A 22,342-nucleotide genomic window follows, 5' to 3' on the forward strand; every position below is an offset into this window, starting at 1 on the left:
AATAAGTTATAAGTACCTGATTTCATTTGTACAAGAAGTTGACTTTTTTAGTACAGTGGAAAGTCCATAATCTGTCTATGCTCTGTTGATCAACGTGTTTAGCAGCATGTTAAGATTAAAGTTGATTGTTTTATTTATTCTCTTGTTACTAAGTCCTGCTGTTGTTGCAAGAGTCATCACTTGCAGCAGCATTTATTTAATAATAAATAATAACTATTACCAGCTTTCATTGCCCAAATGATATTGGTAATGTTACCACCACTGTCGTTTCACAAAATAACTAATGGATCAAAGCTAGGATCCTCCTTGATCTTCTGCCTTGTAAGAGTTTTTGAAATAAATCCTAACACAAAACATTGCTTGAAATCTCATCTTGTATAGGTGTTGATACAATGGCAAATTATGAGGAGATGCTACATTTGATTCGTTATCGAAACTGGAACAGCGAATCGCTGTTTGAAAGGAAATTTAAACTAATTTGCTCAGAATTAAATGGACGCTACTCCAGTAATGAGTTCACCGTTGAGGTATGTGGAAATTCAGACTTCACTGAAAGAATCTGCAAATATTTATAAAGGATTGCATTACAATTTTGCAAATAAAGCGTGAAGTTATTGGGTGATTAGGAGATAACATCTCAACATTGTTTGCAAGAGTCATCATTCACGTTTGTACTTGTATTTTGGTCTCATTAGAGTCCCTGTTCATAAAATCTGAAACATATCCAAAAATGTACAAAATTATCATTCTCTACAGTTCTAATTTGACATGAATGGTGCAGAATTTTTAACTGAGATTTGTATATTATTTTCAGGTCAATGTCATTCACACTGCTAATCGAGTAGAGCATCCCAACCATGCAGTGGTACAACCGGAGTTTGTTCATCCAGTTCACCATTCTTCAGTTGACTTATCCGGACACAACCTTGCAAATCCACATCCATCCACAGGTACACAAAACTTCAGTTTTCAAAATACCTGTAAATATAGAAAAGATCCTCTCATTAATAATGAGATCAATCTTCCAGCAATCAGCTTTTGAGTTTTTATCTATTGAGATGCATTCCTTTGTTTTAATTAGTTAATAACAAAAATTTGGCCAAATGCTATTCCTTTCCAATCTGACCTGGTCTTGAATACTTTAAAATAATGCAACCGGTGTGGCTTTAGATGAATTTGTGTACAATACAGCCATAAAGGCATGTGCTTGGCAGTAGACTAATTTGGTCATCTGTACACTTGTGATTTATTTTTTCAATGTTTATGTAAAGGTTCACAGTCCAGTATTTCTGTGCTCTTCCATTAAGACTGAATTATCTGCTATGAGACAGATGCCTGTTGTTCTGCAATTTGGCTGTATGTATGGTTTAGATCATAAAACATTGGAGCAGAATTAGGCCATTCATCCCATTAAGTTTGTTCTGCCATTCCATCATGGCTGATTTTATCATACCCCTTGACCCCATTCCCCTGCCTTCTCCCCATACCATTTGATGCCCTTATTAATTGAGAACCTATCAATGTATGCTTTAAATATACCCAATGACTTGGCCTTTTGTGGCAATGAATTCCACAGATTCATCACCCTCTGGCTAAGAAATTTCTCCTCATCTCTGTTCCAAAGGGACATCCTTCTGAGGCTGTGCGCTCTGGTCCTAGCCTCTCCCACTATAGGAAACATCCTCTCTATGTCCATTTTATCTCAGCCTTTCAATATTTGATAGGTTTCAATGAGAATCACCCTTCATTCTTCTAAATTTTAGCGAGTATAAGCCCAGAGCCTTCAAATGCTCTTCATACGTTAACTCTTTCATTCCCGGCATCATTCTTGTGAACCACCTCTGGACCCGCTCCAATGCCAACACGGCCTTTCCAAGACGAGGGGCCCAAAACTGCACCGAATTCCAAATGCAGTCTGTAAGACATCTGTTGGCTTACCTTGAGCAATATGTAATCCGTTCTTGAAATTAATGCTACAAAAGAAGTCATTCAGTCCAATGCAGAGCCCTCTAGGCCGTGGGTCTTTGTCTTCAGACCCATTTAATCACTCTGCAGATGTAAAATTCTTTAACTAATGAATAGTCTGGAAGAATTCTGCAATGCTTTTTATTCTGGAGAGGGATGTTGGCAGGAGCCAGTGCTAATGGTGAGATGTGCCAGCTATCAAGTTTTAAATCTCGTTAATTGGGTGTTAAAATACAGCCAGTGTAGTTTGATATAAGTGAAGCAGGAGAAATGTGATCCAAGCAAGTTGTCGTCCTTTTAAAGTTGTTTTTAATGAAAGCAGATACACTTATAAACAATATTCTTGTTCTGTAAATTGTTGCCTTAAGTTTAAAAAGAAAAACACTTGTGTTTTGAAGTTGTGCCTGGTGCAGCTACAGTCGTCATCGTTGTCTGTGTCAGTTTCCTGGTCTTCATGATTATCCTTGGGGTTTTCCGAATCCGCGCTGCACATCAGCGGACAATACGGGATCAGGAGAATGGGAAAGAGAATGAGATGGACTGGGATGATTCGGCTCTGACAATTACAGTGAACCCCATGGAGGTAAATAGTTAAACTGAAATCTTCTTTTAAATTTCCAATTATCTCCCACCCAGGAAAATTGTGGTACAATGTAGGTGTAATTTTGAAGAGACTTGACAGCTCATTAATTTGCTTCTCATAGTAATCTATTGCATTGCCTCACTAGACGTACGAGGACCAGCATAGTAGCGAAGAGGAGGAGGAGGAAGAGGAGGAAGAAAGTGAGGAAGGTGATGAAGAAGATGACATTACCAGTGCAGAGTCTGAAAGCAGTGAAGAAGAGGGTGAGCAGGAAGATCATCAGAATGTAAACCGGCAACAACAACTTGAATGGGATGACTCAACTCTTACCTATTGATTTTCCTGCTGTTACTTCGTGCTGTTGGAGACTCAGTTGCCCACTCCATCTTAGCTAAGGAACCATCTTGCACTTTTTTCTTGTCATCTGATGAATGACTCTAGCTAGACAATATACATGATTTTCAGGACTCTTTTTGCTCTAAGAGGCAGCTTTGCTATTTTCAGTTTTTTTGTGGAAAGAGGAAAAATTGCATTGAGTAGCGTTTAAAGTTGCTTGGTTCTGACCTGGTCATAATTTTTTTTCTGGTGCATGTGGAAAAAAATTGAGGAGGTCAATTTATGTAGAAGAATAACAAGATTTTTAATATTTTGTAAATATATTGAAATTATGTAATTAATGTCATGGTAGTGAAATATTGGACAAAGAGTTAAAGCATACATTTAAAGAGACAGTATCTTTTTTTAATATTGGCCTTTTGAAGTTCTATGTCAAATTTGTTCTAACTCTGTAATTAAAATGTGCTTAGTTTAATTATGGTCATCCTTACTGATGCTACCTGAAATATTTCTGCTGTAATTGTCTTCAACAGTAAAGCTGACGTAAGGGAGAAAATAGTTTAAAACAATTTTAGCTGCTTATCCCGCATTAATCTGTAGATAGGCATTTAAACATTGACCTTTTGGCATACAACTCTACAAATTTTATTTCATTGTTTTAAAAATTAAATCAATGTACAATTGTTGACTCTGTAACAGTTTGACTTTTCATTGGGTATCAGAAACCGGCCTCGTGTTGATTAAGCAAAGGTAATACTGTCTTTTTAAAGCAGAGGATTTAATGGGAGTGATGGATTCAGCAAAACCAAGGACTTAATATGCTTGCTTTGAGAACCATCCCTGTTGGATCAATGCACAAAGTAACTACCAATAGTTCTGTACATTGAATTGTACTGTAGTTTTAAACTATTTGTTTACATTTAGTAAACTTTGCTTTCTCCTTGTAATATTGTAGTTGAAACTGTACAAAGAAATTGGCTCATATTTGTGAATCAAATGTTTTGGTGATTTTAAAACAGTGCTCTGCCTCCATGTTTTTTTAAAATGAATTGTTAACTGATGTGCAAGGACATTTGCCAGAATGGTACTAAAATATGCAGCTTTAGTGATGTGCACAGGGCAGGCTTGGCTGGATGGACAAAAAGGGGAATGGGAAAAGATGTTGTGGGAGTGTTTGTAGTCAGTGATGAGCAAGATTATGGCTGTTGAAGATTTTGTTTTATAAAATGGATGTTTTGTGACTGGTAATGCATTAATGGTTGGAGCAAATGAATTTAGCTTCTGTAAGGGAAGAAGCAAGGCTTGGTGGGAATGGAAAGAAATAGCTGTTCTGTGCTCTTACAGACTCCCCCTTTCCTTAGAAGTAAGATTCTTAGAATTGCAAAAGTCCTTTGAGAATGAAAACTCCAATTCTGAAGATGTCTGAATCTAGGGAGTGCTTATTTGAGATTGCTTGGAATGCCCACAGCATTTTCAGCATCACATAAGCATGGTGTGAGTTTTTCAATTTTGAGTTACTTAGGGTAATCCTTGGAAATTGGAAGTGTATAACAAGGTACATTATTGGGTGTAGAAAATCTGTTTAAGCATTATTTATGATATTAAAGCATTGTGGAAAGGCTAGCGTCCCACAAACATCTATGTGGGATCTAAATCGCATCTGCATGAATGACAAACTCACTAAATATTCCTGGTTTTAATGGCTAATAAATAAGTCATTACACTGGTTAAACGTGAAAATGCAGCTCTTTTACAAAGGCTTTTATTGAAATATTATTTCATCATTTTGGTAAGCATTCCAAACACCTGTCTGGCTTTGTAACCAATAAAAATCCATGATTACCCTTTGAAAGAATGTCTCACTGGTTTTAACTTGGAGAATTGGTGTTGATGGGTTAATTGGGGGAGTTTCACACCAGCATATTAACCAGTGATCCAGGAGCATTTTTTTTATCACTAGCTGAAAAAATATACATTTGCATGCTGCTAAATTAGTGATCTGTTAGTGGTTAAAGATGAGATTTTAGCTTTAAGTCTGGAATGATATTTGTTTTGAAATGGATTTAAGAACACTAAGTTCTATCAATCAGGATTGTCCAAAATCCTTTGCCATGCAGCTTGTAATTCTGTGCCATGGCCACAGTGATCACCTGAAGCCAGGTTTGCTTTTCCTTTTGTTGCATCTTCTTTTGTTCTTTGGGTCAGGATCTGTCTTGGCCACAAGTGTGTAATTTAAACTGGATCGAGGTGAGCAGGTTGGGAGTGCCTTGACTTTCGCAAATAGCATAACTTAATGATGTACATCTAGGAAGTGGAATAGTCTAAATTTTTTTTAACTTTAAATTATAGATTTCCTAACAGTGGGGGAATATGGTTTTACTTGATTCTTTTTTTTTTGTCAAGTTTTTTTTTAATGTGCTAGTTTTTCTCATGGTGGAAAAGTAAATCCTACGTTATGTATTTGTCTGACATGGGTGTCTTGTGTTCATGTGTAAGAGACTTGAAGTCTATCCATTTATTGTCATCGTAGATAATGTATTAGACATAAAGGCTATCATGTTAAAAGCTAACAATGGTGTAATCATGTTATAAATTGTATGTAGCCAATATGGGTATTACTTACAGATATGTATATGATAGGTCAATCTGAAGTCTTTGAGCTACAATAAATTTCCAGCCCTAAACTCTACAATATCGTCCAGCATGTTTTAATGGGTTCTGTAGTGTGCAATTACTTGGGGTGATGAAGCTTCCTGCCTGAAGCAATACGGTGTCAAATAAAAAAAACTTAAAATCTGTCTTTGTTGTCTTAGTGCTTGTGTAAAATGGCTAAAATGATGCTTTGCTACATTGGCCCAATATTTTACCTAAATGCCCACCATAACTACTGTTGACCAGTTCCACAGCTGTGACCTTGCACAAAGAAGCTAGTTCTGGCCCAAAATCAGGTTTATTATCATTAAAACACAGGTCATGAAGTAAACAACAGGAATTCTGTGGATGCTGGAAATTCAAGCAACACACATCAAAGTTGCTGGTGAACGCAGCAGGCCAGGCAGCATCTCTAGGAAGAGGTACAGTTGACGTTTCAGGCCGAGACCCTTCGTCAGGACTAACTGAAGGAAGAGTTAGTAAGAGATTTGAAAGTGGGAGGTCATGAAATATGTTGTTTTGCGGCAGCAGTACAGACATAAAAATTACTAAGTTACAATAAGAAACCTATAAATAGCACCAAAAGAGCAAAATAGTGTGGTATTGTTGTGGACTGTTCCGAAATCTGACGGCAGAGGGGAGGAAACTGTTCCTAAAACAGTGAGTGTATCCTCAAGCTCCTGAATTTTATCTCTGATGTTGGTAATGAGAAGAGGACATGTTCTGTATGTTAAGGGTCCTTAATGATGGATGCTGCCATCTGAAGTCACTGCATTTTAAAGACATCCTTCATGATGGCTGCAACCCTCTACAGTTTTTTTCTGATCCTGTGCATTGGAGCCTCCATACCAGACGGTGATGCAACCAGTCAGAATACTCCCCACAGTACATCTCTAGAAATTTGCTACAGTCTTTGGTGACGTACCAAATCACCTCAAACTCGTGATGAATTATAGCCGCTAGCGTGTCTTCTTAGTGTTTGCAACAATATGTTAGGCAAAGTCTTGCTGATTATAACTGCACTGAAAGCTGGTGAAGTCACATCACCAGTTGAATTAGCAGCAAACCTTGAATATTTCTGAAAAAGGATCTTGAGCTTTCCTGGCATATGTGATGAATAAACTCTTCTTGGGTTTCCAGCCGGGTACAGGTATCGATTTTAACCAACGCTTTGATGACAAACTGCCATCTTCATTAGGGATGACGCATGTCTAGTCCAGTGGTACTTATACCCTTGTCACCCATCCCTCCTGATTGGTTAGTCCTCTTCCAATTAGGTTTCTGCTGTCCCACCTTGTTTACAATCGAATTCCAGTTCTTACTTGGAGCAAGACCTTCATCTTTATTAAAATTCTTTTCCTCTAGTTTTATTTCAATGGCTTCCTTAACCAGGTGATCCCAAAGCCTATTGGCACGGCATAGTAGTTTAGTGTTGTCGAAGTCAATTCTATGGCCATTACGAATGCAATTTTCTGTTACTGCCAATTTCTTTAGTTGACCGAAACAGATACCACTCCTTATTGCGGGTTTCCACAGTGCGTCCTGTCATTGCATTCACAATGGCAATAGGATTGACTTCAGCACAAAATTACTGTGCTGCACCAATAGTTTTTGGGTCCGCCTGGTGATGAAAGCCACTGAAGTTAAAACTAGAGGAAAAGAATTTTAACAAAAATGAAGGTCTCGCTTTAAGTAGAACTGAAATGCAATTATGGAACAGTGAAAACCTGACTGGTGAAGAAAGCCACTGAAGTAAAACTAGAGGGAAAGAATTTTAACAAAAATGAAGGTTATAAATATCACCGGACTAGACCTTCCCAGGCATCATCCCTGATGAAGATGGCAGTTTGTCATCGAAAAATCAGTTAAAATTGAAACCTGTACCTGGATGGAAGCCTGAGGAAGAGTTTATTCTTGAATATTTCTGTTCAAACTAGTAATAGTCAACTGTAGTTTAATTTCAAAGTAACACAAACTGCTGGAGGAACTCAGCAAGTCCGGCAGCATCTCTAGAGAGGAATAAATAGTTGACATTTCAGGCTGAAGCCCTTCATCAGGACTGGAAGCAGGGGAGGGTGCAGAAGCCAGGATGATATGGGGAAGGAGCTGACAGGTGAAGCTAGGTGGTGGAGAAGGAGGGTGAACTGGGGGGTGGGGAGAGGAAGTGAAGCTGGGAGATGATCTGTGGGAAAAGATAAAGGGCTGAAGAAGGAATCTGATAGAAGAGTAGACAAAGGGACATGAGGGAAAGAGGCAGAGCAGTCTTGGTGGGCCAAGTGGCCTAATTCTTCTCCTGTGTCTTGTGGTCTTATTTAAGCACTATTTTTGTGAAGATATATTTTTTGGGTTGCATTGACTTTCCTAATATTCTCCTGAGAAATTTGACGGTGGTGGTATCAAAACTTTAAATTAGTAAATGAGATTCTGCAGGTGCTGGAAACCAGAGAAAAACACACAAAATGCTGGAGAAACTCAACAGGTTGGGCAGCATCTGTGGAGAGGAATGAACAGTCAACAGTTTGGACTGAGACCCTTCATCAGGTCTCAGCATTCCTATTTAAAATGTTCCTGTGTCGAGTCTAAAATAGTAACTGGTTCAGCAATCAAGCTGGGAAGCTTCAAATTTGTGGTCCCGCTGAAACACACCCAGTATTAGGTATCTCTTGTACATCAAATAAAGTGGCCACTGAGTGCATGTTTGTGATCGTCTGCTGCTGAACCCGTCTACTGCAAGGTCAACCTGTGCATTCAGAGATGCTCTTCTACACAGCACTGATGTATCATGTGGTTGAGTTACTATCACCTTTCTGTCAGCTTGAACCAGTCTGGCTTCTCATTAACAAGACATTTTCACCCAGGGGACTACCACTCACTGGATTTTTTTTTTTTTTTTGATTTTCATACTATTCTCTGTGAACTCCAGACATGAAAATCACAAGAGATCAGCAGTTTCTGAGATACTTAAACCACCCCATCTGGCACCAGCAATCATCCCACAGTTGATCTCACTTAAATCACATTTCTTACCCATCCTAGTGTTGGGTCTGAACAACAAATGAACCTCTTAACCATGTCTGCCTGCTTTTATGCATTAAGTTGCTGCCATGTGGTGGGCCGATTAGATATTTGTATTAATAAGCTGGTGTATCTAAGTGGCCTCTGTGTGTAAACATCAGAGCACAGCCAAGATGATGATCATCAGACTGGGAAATCACGGTTTCCATGTACATGAGTCTCTGAATTTCTACATGGTTACATAAACTGCCAGTTCCTCACAGAAGTGATGCTTTGGTGGAAGTTTTGGGCCATTTTCCCCACAAGGGGATGCTAACCTTTGTGAATATTACATTCTATGTGGGTGTTTGCAGTACAACTACAAAATATTTTGAATCAAAATATAAAAGAGTAGCTTTTGTATTGTGGCAAAAATAGTGTGTATATTTGACACTGTTACTTATGAATTTCTGTATAAATTTGCCTATGAAAGTTTGATTCAATAGGTAGTACATGGATGTAACTGCACATGCAGATGTCTGTGGCTGTCAATGAAATGATAAAGATGTTTTTTAAATTTGTTACACATACATCAAAACATACAGTGAAACGCGTCACTTGCGTTGAATCAAATCAACGGGGATTTCCAGGGCAGTTGCTGATGCAAACATACCATATTGACAACGTGCTGACATTAGCCCATACATCTTTGGGATGTGGAAGGAAACCCATGTGGTCACGTGGAGAACATACAGACTCCTTACAGACAACAGCAAGAATCGAACCATGATCTTGCAGCCAGTGTTGTAAAGTGTTGCGCGAATGTGCTGCCCCACAACCTGTTTGGTGATGAGAAAATGGTGTAAAATTCCTCTTGTGCCAAGGTGAGGCCACTCTCAGGATGGAAGAGCAACACTTTATATTCCACCTGGGTGGCCACCAACCTGATGGCATCCCCTTCCGGTTAAAAAAATTACCCACCCCCTCCTCCGTTCCCCACTCTGACCTTTTACCTCTTCTGGCCTGCCTATTACTTCCCTCTGGGTCCCCTTCCCTTTCTCCTACAGTCCATTCTCCTATCAGATTCCTTTTTCTCCAGCCCCTGACCTTTCCCACCCACCTGTCTTCACCCATCACCCTCCAGCTAGCCTCCTTCCCCTTCGCCCAACTTTTTATTCTGGCATCTTCCCCCTTCTCAGTCCTGGGGAAGGTTCTTGGCCTGAAACATCGATTGTTTATTCCCTTCCATAGATGCTGCCTCACCTACTGTTTGTGTGTGTTGCTTAAGAAGCCAATCTCATCGAAAACAAAACACAACTGTTAACTTTCTGCAAATAACTGAAGGACCAAATGTTTGTGGGATTAAAAAATGGCTGAAATATTGCATTCACTCTTCACCTGTGATAATGGACCTTCTGTCAAAACTACTTGGCAGAGGAAAGTGAAACCCTTTCACAACTAATTAGTGAGAGGAAAGGTAAATTGTTCTACAACACCCAAATTGGCTCAGCAAGCCATTCAATTGTCAAACCAGTTCAGTTGTCTACACGTACACTTGAATCTCATGCTGGGAGATGGGATTAATATGGCCACTTGTCAGTGTGAGATCTTGGTGTCAGTCAAGGCATGTATATCTACACTGAAATTCATTTCTTTGTGGGCATTCATAGTAGATAAAAATAAATACAATGGAATCAATGAAAATTACACATAAAGACTTGTGGGCTGCCCCCAACACATCCTCGGACAGCATTTCACTGTATTTTTCAATGTAATGTGACGAACAAAGCTAACGTATTTGCCATTGGACCAATACCAGGAAAGTGTGAGGTCCCATTCCTGTGCAGTATGACCGACACCAACAATATTATTTATCTCCATGCCTTGTGGCACATCGGCCCACAACCTCGCTGCTTCCTTGGCATTTTGTCTGTTTTCTATGAGCCCGAGGGGTAGCTCAACTCTCAACCCAGCATGGGCAAGGAGCTGGGTGGATCCAAACTTGGGACCACTTACCTCGAAGTCCAATGCTGATGCCACCAGCCAGCACACCAACAATGACCTCATTAGAAAAGCAAGCATTCTGAGAAGTTGAGTTTCCCTGCTTTTAACTGTTGTATTGGCATAAGTGGTTATGAGCTGCATGTGTTAAGAAAGGAGTCTGGAATCATTAAAATAGGGAAAAGTTCATGTTCTGCTTTGGCAAATAAATTGGATGCCATTTTACAAGAATTGTATTTCTTTTTATCTGCTATGAATGCCCACAAGAAAATGGATTTCAGGGTAGTATAGGGTGAGATATACCTATATCGATAATAAATTTACTTTGAACTTTTGAACAAGTGTTGTCAACTTCCAATGCTAACATAGCAGCCCACAAATTACTAACCCGAACCCATACGTCTTTGAAATGTCAGAGGAAATTGGAGGAAATCCATGCGGTCATAGGGAAAACGTACAAACTCCTTACAGACTGCACCAGGAATTGAACCCCACTGGTCATCACTGGCACTGTTAAGCACTATGCTAACTGCAAGACGACTCTGCCACTAATGGAGTCCAGGACAATGTCAGCCCTATACAAACACTTACGATTTGGAAACTTTCCGTCTGAAAGCAAAGATCTTTTTCTGCCTTTCGGGCAATTGGTTTATTTTCACTATGTGATTAAGCACATTCAGCTTTTATCTTAATGAGCAGATTCTCATCTGTGCAGTCAGGACATACTAAATAGGAAAACACATTGGCTGGCAGTAGGTCAGAGGATAACATTAGGAGTGAAAGCAATTTCTATCTAAAGCCACCCTACTGTTTCCCCAGCAGAGGCATTTCTTGTAAGTGATGTTATATCGTTTAGGAGATTATTTAAAGGTATCAATAAGATTTTGCTGAAATAGAATGCCATTTTGGGGTTTATTAGACACCAACATAGATGCCAATGGTTTACACATACTATTTACCTGCAGTACTTACTTGTCGGAATTTTATATTTACCTGCAGGAAACTTAACTAAGTTCTTCTTTTCCCATGTATGTTAACTTGTGTGCATGAAACAACACGATAATTGTACTGTATTTTGTTGCTTTTCAGTTTCACTCCTTATTCACTATGTCATGCCATTGAGTCTGCAATGAAACCAGGGAGCTGGGAGGTTATACCCTGACTCTCATGTCATTTCTGAATGGAGTTTGGCTGACTGTCTCGTTGATGTTACAACACGTCAGCGAGGGCAGCACCGATCTATTGTTGACATTTACTGAGGATCAGCAAAGATTGACAGGAATCTCCAGCCCGGAGGAAAAGATTTATGGCAGTGCAAAAGGCTTCAAAAGCAATTCAATCAATTTTCAAGTTATTGGATACTGCTATAGGTTCTCCTATTTATAAATAAATCCATTAGCTTGGTGTCTTGTTTGCCATCTCAAGGGATTTAATGCAGTAGAGGTCTCGCACCTTGTGATTATTACATATATTCAGTGGCCAGTTTATTAGGTACACCTGCTTGAAACCTTGATCTCCCAAACTGACGATCATCACCTTGGCTGTGCGCTGATGTTTACAATCAATGGCCACTTAGGTCCACCTGCTCATTAATGCAAATATATGATCAGCCAATCGTGTGGCAGCACCTCTATGCATGAAAGCATGCAGACATGGTCAAGAGGTTCAGTTGTTGTTCAGACCAAAATCAGAAAGGGGAAGAAAAGCGATCTAAGTGACTTAGACTGTGGAATGATTGTTGGTGCCAGACAGGGTGGTTTGAGTATCTCAGACACTGCTGGTCTCTTGGGACTTTCATGCACAACAGTCTCTACAGAATGGTAGGCTTCGGACCATCTCTGGCTGCTCCAGGGATTTGGGTCTGTGGACTTAATTTGGTTCGGAATGCTGTTGCTTGCTCGTATTTTTTATATGATTTGTGTTTCTTTTCTCTGCATATTAGGTGTCGGTCTTTCTTTTAATTGGCTTCTTTTGGGTGTCTTGTTTCATGGCTGCCTGTAAGCAGACAAATCTCAAGGTGACATAATTTATACCTACTTTGATAATAAATGTACTTTGACTTGGAATCTTTGAAAAACAAAAGTAAAACGTTGAGTGAGCAGCAGTTCTGTGGGCAAAAACACCTCGTTAATGAGAAAAGTCAGAGGGGAATGGCCAAACTGGTTCAAGCTGACAGGAAGACAAAAGTAACTGAAATAACCACACGTTGCAACAGTGATGTTCAGAAGAGCATCTCTGAACATACAACATGTTGAACCTTGAAGTTGATGGGCTACAGCAGCAGAAGACACTAAGATACTTCCTTTAGCTAATAAACTGGCCACTGAGTGTAAACCGGACGTGTTGCCTTTCTTGCAATGTATGTTGAAGTTACTGGAGATTCTTGCCTCTTCACACCTCCCAATTCCCCCAGACGTTCAACTCATTTTGCTGACGCCAGTTATCTTCACGTTTTCAGCACTGGAGATTGAGGGGCAGAATATCACTGAGCAATGTGACACATCCCAACCTCAGAATAAGAGAAGAGCAGGAGAAAATACTACACAGCTGAAATACAGCATGAAAACCCTGACATTCTGCCGCTGAATCAAAACTAAGTTACCTCAAGGAAACAGCAGTGTTATAAAGATAATAAACACAAAAGATTCTGCAGATGTTGGAAATCTTGAGCAACATGCTGGAAGAACTCAGCAAGTCAGGCAGCATCTGTGGAAAGGAATAAAGGGTCTCAGCCCAAAGTGTCAACTGTTTCTTCTCCATTCTGACCCTAATGCTGAGTTCCTCCATGAAGATAGTGTAAGTATTATTCTGCACAATCTTGTAGCTGCCCCATTATCAGGATTTACATAAGAAATTTAAAAAAACAAATATGGTTTTCAGTCAGCCCCTTGTTCCTCCTGTTACATTCAATATAGTCATGGCTGAGAGTTTACCTCTGTCGGTTTCCTGCACTACCAACAATTATGTTTGTTTGAATGAGATCAAGTCTCATTCTTAACAATGATGTGTTGGCCTAATCTGCTTAATCTCACTATGCAACATCAACCCAGGAACCATTCAAGGAAGCTTCATTACACTCCTGTAGACCCTTGCCCACAAGACATAAGAGCAGCATTAGGCCATTCAGCCCATCAAATCTGCTCTGTCATTCTATCATCTGATTTATTAACCCTCCCAACCCCATTTGCCTTCTCCTTGTAACCTTTGATGCCCTGACTAAACAAGAACCTATCACCCTCTGCTTTGAATATACCCAATGACTTGGCCTCCACAGCTGTCCATGACAAAGAATTCAACAGATTCACCACCCTCTTGCATCCTTTTCTCCTTTGGCAGACCAGACATGCACATAATATTCCAGATTCAGATTTATTTTTCACAGGTACATCCAAGCATAAAGCAAATGTGTCATTTGTGTAAACAATCAGCAGCACAACCTAGCCGATAGTTCCCCTTCATGTACGGGGTATTTGGATACTTAGAACATAGAACATTAGAGTACGGTATGGATCCTTCAGCCTTTAACCTACCCTAAAATCAGTCTAACCCTCCTCTATTAGATAGGCACATGGAGGATATAAAAAGTAAGGGCTATCTAAGAGTTTCTTAAATGCCCCGTATGGATCTGCCACCCCTGGGTTCCACACACTCACCACTCTCTGTGTAAAGAACTTACCTCTGACAACCCCCCCCCCCATACTTTGTTGTCTTAAAATTATGACCCCTTGCATTAGCCTTTTCAGCCCTGGGGAGAAAACGTCTTCGGCTATCCATTTGACCTATGCCACTTATCATCTTGATCTTCATCAAGCCACCTCTCATCCTCCTTCACTTAAAAGAGAAAAGCCCTGGCTCGCTCAACCTATCTTTAAAAGACATGGTCTCCTGTCCATGTATTATCCCAGGAAATCCCCTCTGCACCCTCTCTAAAGCTTCCTATAATGAGGTGACCAGATCTGAAAACAATTTTGTAACCTCTTCCTTTTAAAAAATCTTAGTTTCATCAGATGTAATTTCCCTAGACCATGTTGACTATGCAGTACTAATTTTAGATGCCCTCTGAGCATGAAATTAATATTTTATTAATGTCACACTGGCAGGTCTGTGGTTGCTTATTTTATCCCCACGCCTCTCTCACGTAGTGAAGTTATCACTGATACATCCAATGTATAGAACCAATTGGAGTAGTTGGAGTTTTGGAAGAAAACAGTTAATGCATTCACTATTGCCGTAGCCAATGCCTTCAAAACCACAAGACATGGCTCAAGTCCTGGGATTTAGTTGGCTCTTTGTTATTAATGATCTTCATTACTCTTGATTCAGACACAGGAGAAACTCTGCAGATGCTATAGATTAAAGTAACACACACAAAATGCTGGAGGCACTCAGCAGGCCAGAGTACACAGTCAAAGTTTCGGCCCAGGAGTCCTGATGAAGGGTCTCAAAGCCAAAACTGACTGCTTACTAGCTTCCATAGATGCTGCCTGGCCTGCTAAGTTCTTTCAGCATTTCTGTGTGTATTACTATGTTTTTTTTCCAGCATTTATTTATTTGTTTTGACTGTTTATTTATTTACTGAGAGATGCAGTGCAGAATAGGCCCTTCTGGAACAAAAAGCCGCACTGCCCAGCAACCCCCGATTTAACCCTCGCCTAATCTGGGGACAATTTACAATGACCAATTAACCTACCAACCCGTACGTCTTTAGACTGTGGGAGGAAACACACACCCACGCTCACGGGAAGAACATAGAAACTTCCTTACAGACAACGCTGGAATTGAACTCCAAACTCGAACGCCCCAAGCTGTAATAGCATTGTGCTAGCTGCTACCCTACCATGCCGCCCTCGTAAATGCCCACCTACCTCTTAATGAATATTTACTAATGTCAGACCAGCAGGTCTGTAGTTGCCTATTTTTTCTATCCTTCTCTCAAGAGATACAACACAGAGTAGACCCTTCCAACCACACCACCCAGCAACCCCCAATTTAACCCCTCGCCTAATCACGGGACAATTTACAATGACCGATCAACCTACTAACCAATACGTCTTTGGACTGTGGGAGGAAACCAGAGCACCCGGAGAAAACCCATGCATTCCACAGGGAGGATGTAGACTCCTTACAGATGACATTGGAATTGAACTCTGAACTCTAATGCCTTTGCTACTGTGGTGCCTTGTAGATGCCTTCTTACGTATAAACAAATGTTTACTAATGTCAGACTTGCAAGTCTGTAGTTGCCTATTTTTTTCTATCCCTCTCTCAGGTAGTGAGATTACAAATGCTACTTCAGGTGTGGGGAAACAATGGGAATATTTGGAGTTCAGGAAGATACCAGCCAGTGCATTTCCTGTTGTTGTGGCCTTCACCATCAGAACCTCAGAACATGGGTCACAGGGTCCTGGGATTTAATTGGCTTTCTGTGTTACTAACCATCTTTTATTATTCAGTGTATTTCTTCTAGTCCTTAGTTATCCAGTTCACAGGTTTCCTGCCTTTTATGAAGACAATGTTTAATTCCTCTACCACTTCCTTATTCCCATTATAATTTCTGCAGTCTTTATTAGTGAGGAATTTCTATTAATGCCTGTTATTTTTACTCCTTTCTACATACTTTTTGTTTCACTCTTGCATTCTAGTTTCTCTCTTCTCTCTGTCCTTGTACTCTGCTGAAATCTGAATTTATTTTTAGCCTGAGTTATTTGATTTGCCTGGAGATTGACCGCAGCCAAACAGAACATTTTCCCCATTATTAGTGCCGATGCCCCATGAGTTGATATCCATTTCTCCCACACCAATCTTTGGCCCATATGTTCAACTCTGATTTAATTAACCTCGAGCCAATTTGGACATGGCTCAAATGGTAATTCAGGGATTCTCACTTTTGTGGTTCTGTTTCTTAATTTGGAACTTATTAGCTGCTCAGATTCCTTCAAATGAACCACTTCCATAGTCACAATTGTCCTTGCTATCGAGAGAGTGCAGCGGAGGTTCACAAGGTTAATTCCCGGGATGGCGGGACTGTCATATGTTGAAAGATTGGAGCGACTGGGCTTGTATACACTGGAATTTAGAAGGATGAGAGGGGATCTGATTGAAACATATAAGATTATTAAGGGATTGGACACGCTGGAGGCAGGAAGCATGTTCCCGCTGATGGGTGAGTCCAGAACCAGAGGCCAGAGTTTAGGTCATTTAGAATGGAGTTGAGCAAAAACTTTTTCACCCAGAGAGTTGTGGATGTATGGAATGCTCTGCCCCAGAAGGCTGTGGATGCTTTCAAGAAAGAGATGGATAGAGCTCTTAAAGATAGCGGAAACAAAGGTTATGGGCATAAGGCAGAAACTGGATACTGATTGTGGATGATCAGCCATGATCACAGTAAATGGCGGTGCTGGCTCGAGGGGCCGAATGGTCTACTCCTGCACCTATTGTCTAATCCCATTTTGACCATGATAACTGAATATTTCCCTTTCCAATTCAGCCCTGAAGGACTGTTCTTAACCCTGACACAGGGAGGCAACAAACTCTAGGTCCCATGCGGAGGGTGGAATTTCCACCGCCGTCCCATCCTCAGTTTCTATGACCCATGTACCAAGGGGCTGAAGTCCAATTGCTTTCATCCACACAGACTTCAAGAACGTCTAACCTACTGGGCAAGTGGAGAGTATATTGACTGCTTGTGTTATGACCTGGTATGGAAACATCAATGCCTGCAAAAAGTAGGTGGCCCTGTCCCTCACAGGTAAAGCCCTCACCACTATCGAGCACATCTACACAGAGTGTTGTCACAGGAAGGCAGTATCCATCATCAGGGGGTCTCACCGCCCAGGTCAGGCTCTCTGCTGCCATTAGGAAGAAGGTACAGGAGTCTCAGGACTCACACCACCAGATTCAGGAACAGTTACTACCACTCAATCGGGAGGGATAACTTCACTTGCCCCATCACTGAACTGTTCCCACAACCTATTGACTCACTTTCAAGGTCTCTTCATCTCATGTTCTCGATATCTATTGCTTATTTTTAAAATTATTATTATTTCTTCTTTTGTGGTTTGGCTTTGGATCCTGCCTAAGCTGGAATTTGAAGAATGGTAGTTTGAATCTGCTTGGGAGAGCAGATGGCACCCATGGTAAATTGAGACCTAAAAATATAAACAGAATAATTGAATGCTTGTTGAGTTTTTGTTTCGATCACTAGATGGAGCATTGTTTCATGTGTTGGATTTCGAGTGTAATTCGTTTTCTTCTCATAGCTTAATCTTTTCTATGCTTGCTTATATTTTTATGTAATCATCTACACGTGTAAATATTCAGTGAATTTTCCACTAATTGTAGTATAACTGCTTCTGTATTTTTTGAGAAGCTTCTTAGTCGTTCTGTAGCAGGTATCACACCACTTGAACCTGGGTATTTGTTATCATGGAATGTCTTGTCATCTTTCTAGTCTGAGCTAGTTTTCAATATAGAACGACCACAATTTCTTTGTTGTCTTTTTCTTTCTTTCTGCTTTGCTCTGGTAATACTCAATAAACAGCCATAAGCAGCAAGCTTTATGCCTCATCCTTGTCTTCAGAAGAACCTCTAGTTCAGAAAAACACCAGGGCTCAACACCTTAATGATGGAAGATTAACTACATGTCACATGTACGTCAAAACACAGTGAAATGTGTCATTTGTATCAACAGCCAACACAGTCTAGGGTGTGCTAGGGGCAGCCCGCAAGTGCTGCTATGCTTTCGGTGCCAGTTCACCAACCCTCCTCAGTTGGTTGGTGCAACTGTAACGAAATCCAATTTCCCTCAGGATCAATAAAGTATGTCTATCTATCTATCAGTTCTGCTTTGGAATGTGGGAGGAAACTCAGCCATTGCAGGGAGAATGTGCAAACTCCTTCCCGACAGCAGCAGGAATTGATCAATGTGTTGTCAGGCTTTGAGTTAAAGTTTACTGCTGGTGATTTTTAGCAAATTGTTAGGGCATATTCTGGAGTTATAGTATACAGCAACTATTAATTTCAACGGCAACCAACCTCCAGATCTGAGTATGGATTGTAGATTGAATTTTAAATGCAGTTTTGAACAATGGTCCTCCTGGAGCTGCAGACTGGAATTGATTGCAAACCTGGAAACACCCATTCAGCTGAGATGTCTGCATATGCATGAATGCAACCAGAGAGACAATAGTGATTAACATTCAATCTAGCATGTCTGGAATGTTGGTGTGAGGATTTAAGCACTTGAAAATAATATGCAATTTAAATGAAGCATTGTTAACTCAAAGTATTGAAGAAAACAATGTCATTGTAACCATATTGCGTTACCATTGATCTTAAGGGTATAAAAGGGATGTACTTTGAGTTTAGAAGGCTTCTTCTTCCAAGGGTGTCTCCAGTATGATTCCTCCATGTTTGGCTGAACAAAGACTTGTATATTCACCAGCTTCAGTGTCTCTCTGGTGATTTCATTCACAGTCACAAAAAATATTTAATTTAGAGATACAGCACGGTAACCAATGTTCCCTCTAATTTGTGTGGGCAAAAATCTTGTGCTGTGCAATTTTTTGCCTGGTGACAACAAGTGCACACTGAATAATTTCTTCAATAAAAACAGTAAAAATAAGCCAGTTCTAAAATCTGCAGACAAATCATCGCAAACTCCACGTTGCAAACACTGTCTGCATCAGAAACCGGAAAAGGAAATGTGGTTGTGTATGATCGTGAAATATACTAAACATGCCAACAAGGTAGAGCGTGATGACCTTTTGTGTGCAGTTTATATTCATTTGTGCGCTCGTAGCAAAAGACGTGCGCGCACCTTAGAGGGAACATTGAAGGTAACAGGCCCTTACAGTCCAACGAGCCTATGCCTGCTGGGGTTGGTGGTAGAACCAGATACATTAGCGACATTTAAGAGACTCTTAGATAGGCACATGGATGATAGAAAAACAGAGAGCTACGTGGAAGGGAAGGGTTACATTGTTCTTTGATAGGTTAAAGGGTTATCACAACATTGTGGGCTGAAGGGCCTGTGATGCTCTATGAGATATAAAGGAATTCCAGAGTTCAGCAATTGGAAGTCTGGATAACCTTCAATAAGCGGTGCCAAGTTATACTGTCCCATACATGGGCATTCCGGTCAGTATGGAAGAGTTGGGCTAAAGGACCGGTTACTTTGCTGTAATGAATCTATGATTCTATATTGCCCCACTGAGAGATGAGTCTATCATGAGTTCGTGTTTCTTTTTCAACACCACTAACTTCTGATAATAAGGATCCTTTAAAATAGGGCAATGTCCCTTTTCACACCACAAGCACATTGTCCACTAAAATACCGAGTCTCATGACATGTTAGAGTGAATAAGCAAACATTTGATCATACATAGAGGTAGCTTTAAAGCAAGTTGTATTTGATTGGCTGAAGGTATAAAGGCAGAGACTATTTTCTAAACAGGAAGCAAATTCAGAAATTGTAGGTGCAAGGGAACTTGGGAGTCCTAGTGCAGGATTCCCTGAAGGTTAACTTGCAGAATGAGTCAGCAGTAAGAAAACTGCAATGTTAGCATTGATTTTGAGAGGACTACAATATAAAAGCAAGGATGTAATGCTGTGGATTTATAAGGCACTGGCTAGACCACATTTGGAGAAATTGTGAGCAGTTTTGGGCCCCATATCTATAAAAAGGGATGTGCTGGAACTGGAGAGGGTCATAGGAGGAGATTTACAAGAATGATCCTGGGAATGAAAGAGTTAATGTATGAGGAGCATTTGATAACTCTTGGCCTGTACTCGCTGGAATTTAGAAGAATGGCGGGGTGGGGGGGGGCAGGGTAATCCTATCGAATCCTATCGGATATTGAAAGGCCTAGATAGAGTGGATGTGGAGACGATGTTTCCTTTGGCAGGGTAGTCTAAGACCAGAGGACACAGCCTCAGAATAGAGGGACGTCCATTTGGAATGGGGATGAGCAGGAATTTTTTTTAGCCCAAGAGTGGAATTCGTTGCCACAGGTGGCTGTGGAGGCCAAGTCAGTTGGGTATATTTGAGGCCGAGGTTGATAGATTTTTGATTAGTCAGGGCATGAAGGGATACAGGGAGAAGGCAGCATACTGGGGCTGAGAGGGAAATGGATCAGCCATGATAAAATGGCAGGCAGACTAGATGGGCCAGATGGCCTCATTCTGCTCCTATCTCTCATGCTCTTATAATACTTTGGTATTTCCTGAGTCCATAAACGGCACTATATAAATGCAGCGTTCTCTTGGTTCTGAGAAGACAAGGCAGGTAAAATGTGGTGCTCTCCTCTACCTGGGCACATCAAGTAGGAATGTCTCCTCATGTAACATCAGCTCTCAAAGGGTTAAACAGCTCCAATGGTTATTCAATGAATCAAAGGCCTGTTCTGTTGACTGAGCGCGAAAGCTTTCATGTTGACCCGCTGCAGCAATTTAAATTGATCTGAAACCGCCTCGATTCCCTGACGTGGCAGATACGTGGCCAACAATTCCACAAATGCAACTACTCTGCCACAGTCAACTTCTATCAACCGATAAATTGCCGACAAATAATTCACTCAGAGTCTTCCGAATAACTCAGTTTGGGTTACTTCCACTGGAATCGCGTGAGCTCTCGAAGTGGAATGTTCCAGAAGCTTCTGTTGCACAGCAACCAAGTGCATTCTTCATGCCTGGTGTGGGACTCACTTTTAATCACACAATACGAGCTGACTTCTGTTAAACGTACCACAAACACGGGCAGTCAGCAACGGGCCTGTGGCAAATTCCGGCTCGTGATCCTGTATTTAGAAGCATTCCTCGGTAGACACTGTTAACCAGCCAGAATGGGATCAGGAGAATGACGAACACTGTTTAAAGAGATTTTTTTTAAAAAAAGATCAGCAAATCTTTCACATTCAAGCCCAAGGTTATCACTCAACCATACACATTTATATCACCAAACGAAACAGCGTTCCTCTGGACCAAGGTGCACACTGCACAATACGTATAACTCATAACTACACCACAACACAAAGTAATATTACCACAAATATATTAACAAATAATAAGTGGTTTTATGACACAAGTCAAAAAGTAAACAGTATAAAGTGATGGGTGCTTCACTCACAATGAGACCTAGGTGGTGACAAGGAGCTCTGCAGTCTGACGGCATCAGAATGCTAAAAACGAATACTCCCCCCCCCCCAAAGGAACGGGCAAAGTGTGGCCTCCACAGCTTAAGGCTGATTTATACTTCTGCGTCAACTCAACGCCGTAACCTACGCAAGTGGCCTACGCGCATTGTGATCATTTATACTTGTGTGTTGGTGTGTCTGCGTCGCTCTGCAATTTGGACACGTCGCACACGCGCACACACCTGCCCGTGCAAGGCTTCATGGTCATGGTGGTCTTTCTCGGGGTAAACAAGTTTCAAGCAAGCCTCTTTTTTCGTAAAAGCGAAATGTGTCCTCCATAATTTCAAAAGATCTGTAAAGCTTTATGGAAACTATTGCAGCCAGAGTTCCTTCCCAGCCCTTCAGTCGCCCAATGGGAAGTTATTGCAGCGTAGGAGGAAATGCGATGCTACCAAGCGGACCAATCACAGTTGTTGCGGTCTGCGTTGCCGCAACGCGTAGTTACATTTTGGAAGAGGTGCACGTCAGGCTACGATGTAGGGTTCGCGGCTACGCCGTACCTACGGCGTCGATTTGACGCAGAAGTATAAATCAGCCTTGACTTCAGTAAGGTAGTCTGCAGGTTGTGTGGAAAAAACAGGGAAGCACCCACTGACTGGGGTAGGAAGCCTCCAACTCA

General features: G+C 40.9%; 2 protein-coding genes across 7 annotated transcripts in view; one reads left to right on the forward strand and one right to left on the reverse strand.

Moving 5' to 3' along the window:
* clstn1 (calsyntenin 1) overlaps positions 1-5,676 on the forward strand; it is an 81,878-nt gene extending 76,202 nt beyond the window's left edge. For all 4 annotated transcript variants that reach the window (XM_063033125.1, XM_063033124.1, XM_063033126.1 and 1 more), the window contains 4 exons: positions 382-527; positions 815-950; positions 2,364-2,548; positions 2,694-5,676. In XM_063033125.1, coding sequence (XP_062889195.1) covers positions 382-527; positions 815-950; positions 2,364-2,548; positions 2,694-2,885 — 659 coding nt within the window. In that variant the 3' untranslated portion in view covers positions 2,886-5,676. The remainder of the gene's footprint in view (positions 1-381; positions 528-814; positions 951-2,363; positions 2,549-2,693) is intronic.
* LOC134337831 (uncharacterized) overlaps positions 891-22,342 on the reverse strand; it is a 42,325-nt gene continuing 20,873 nt past the window's right edge. For all 3 annotated transcript variants that reach the window (XM_063033128.1, XM_063033129.1, XM_063033127.1), the window contains 2 exons: positions 21,276-21,396; positions 891-978 (listed from right to left, as the gene is read on the reverse strand). In XM_063033128.1, coding sequence (XP_062889198.1) covers positions 963-978; positions 21,276-21,396 — 137 coding nt within the window. In that variant the 3' untranslated portion in view covers positions 891-962. The remainder of the gene's footprint in view (positions 979-21,275; positions 21,397-22,342) is intronic.

The sequence above is a fragment of the Mobula hypostoma genome, chromosome 25 (assembly GCF_963921235.1).
Source record: "Mobula hypostoma chromosome 25, sMobHyp1.1, whole genome shotgun sequence".
Taxonomy (NCBI): Eukaryota; Metazoa; Chordata; class Chondrichthyes; order Myliobatiformes; family Myliobatidae; genus Mobula; species Mobula hypostoma.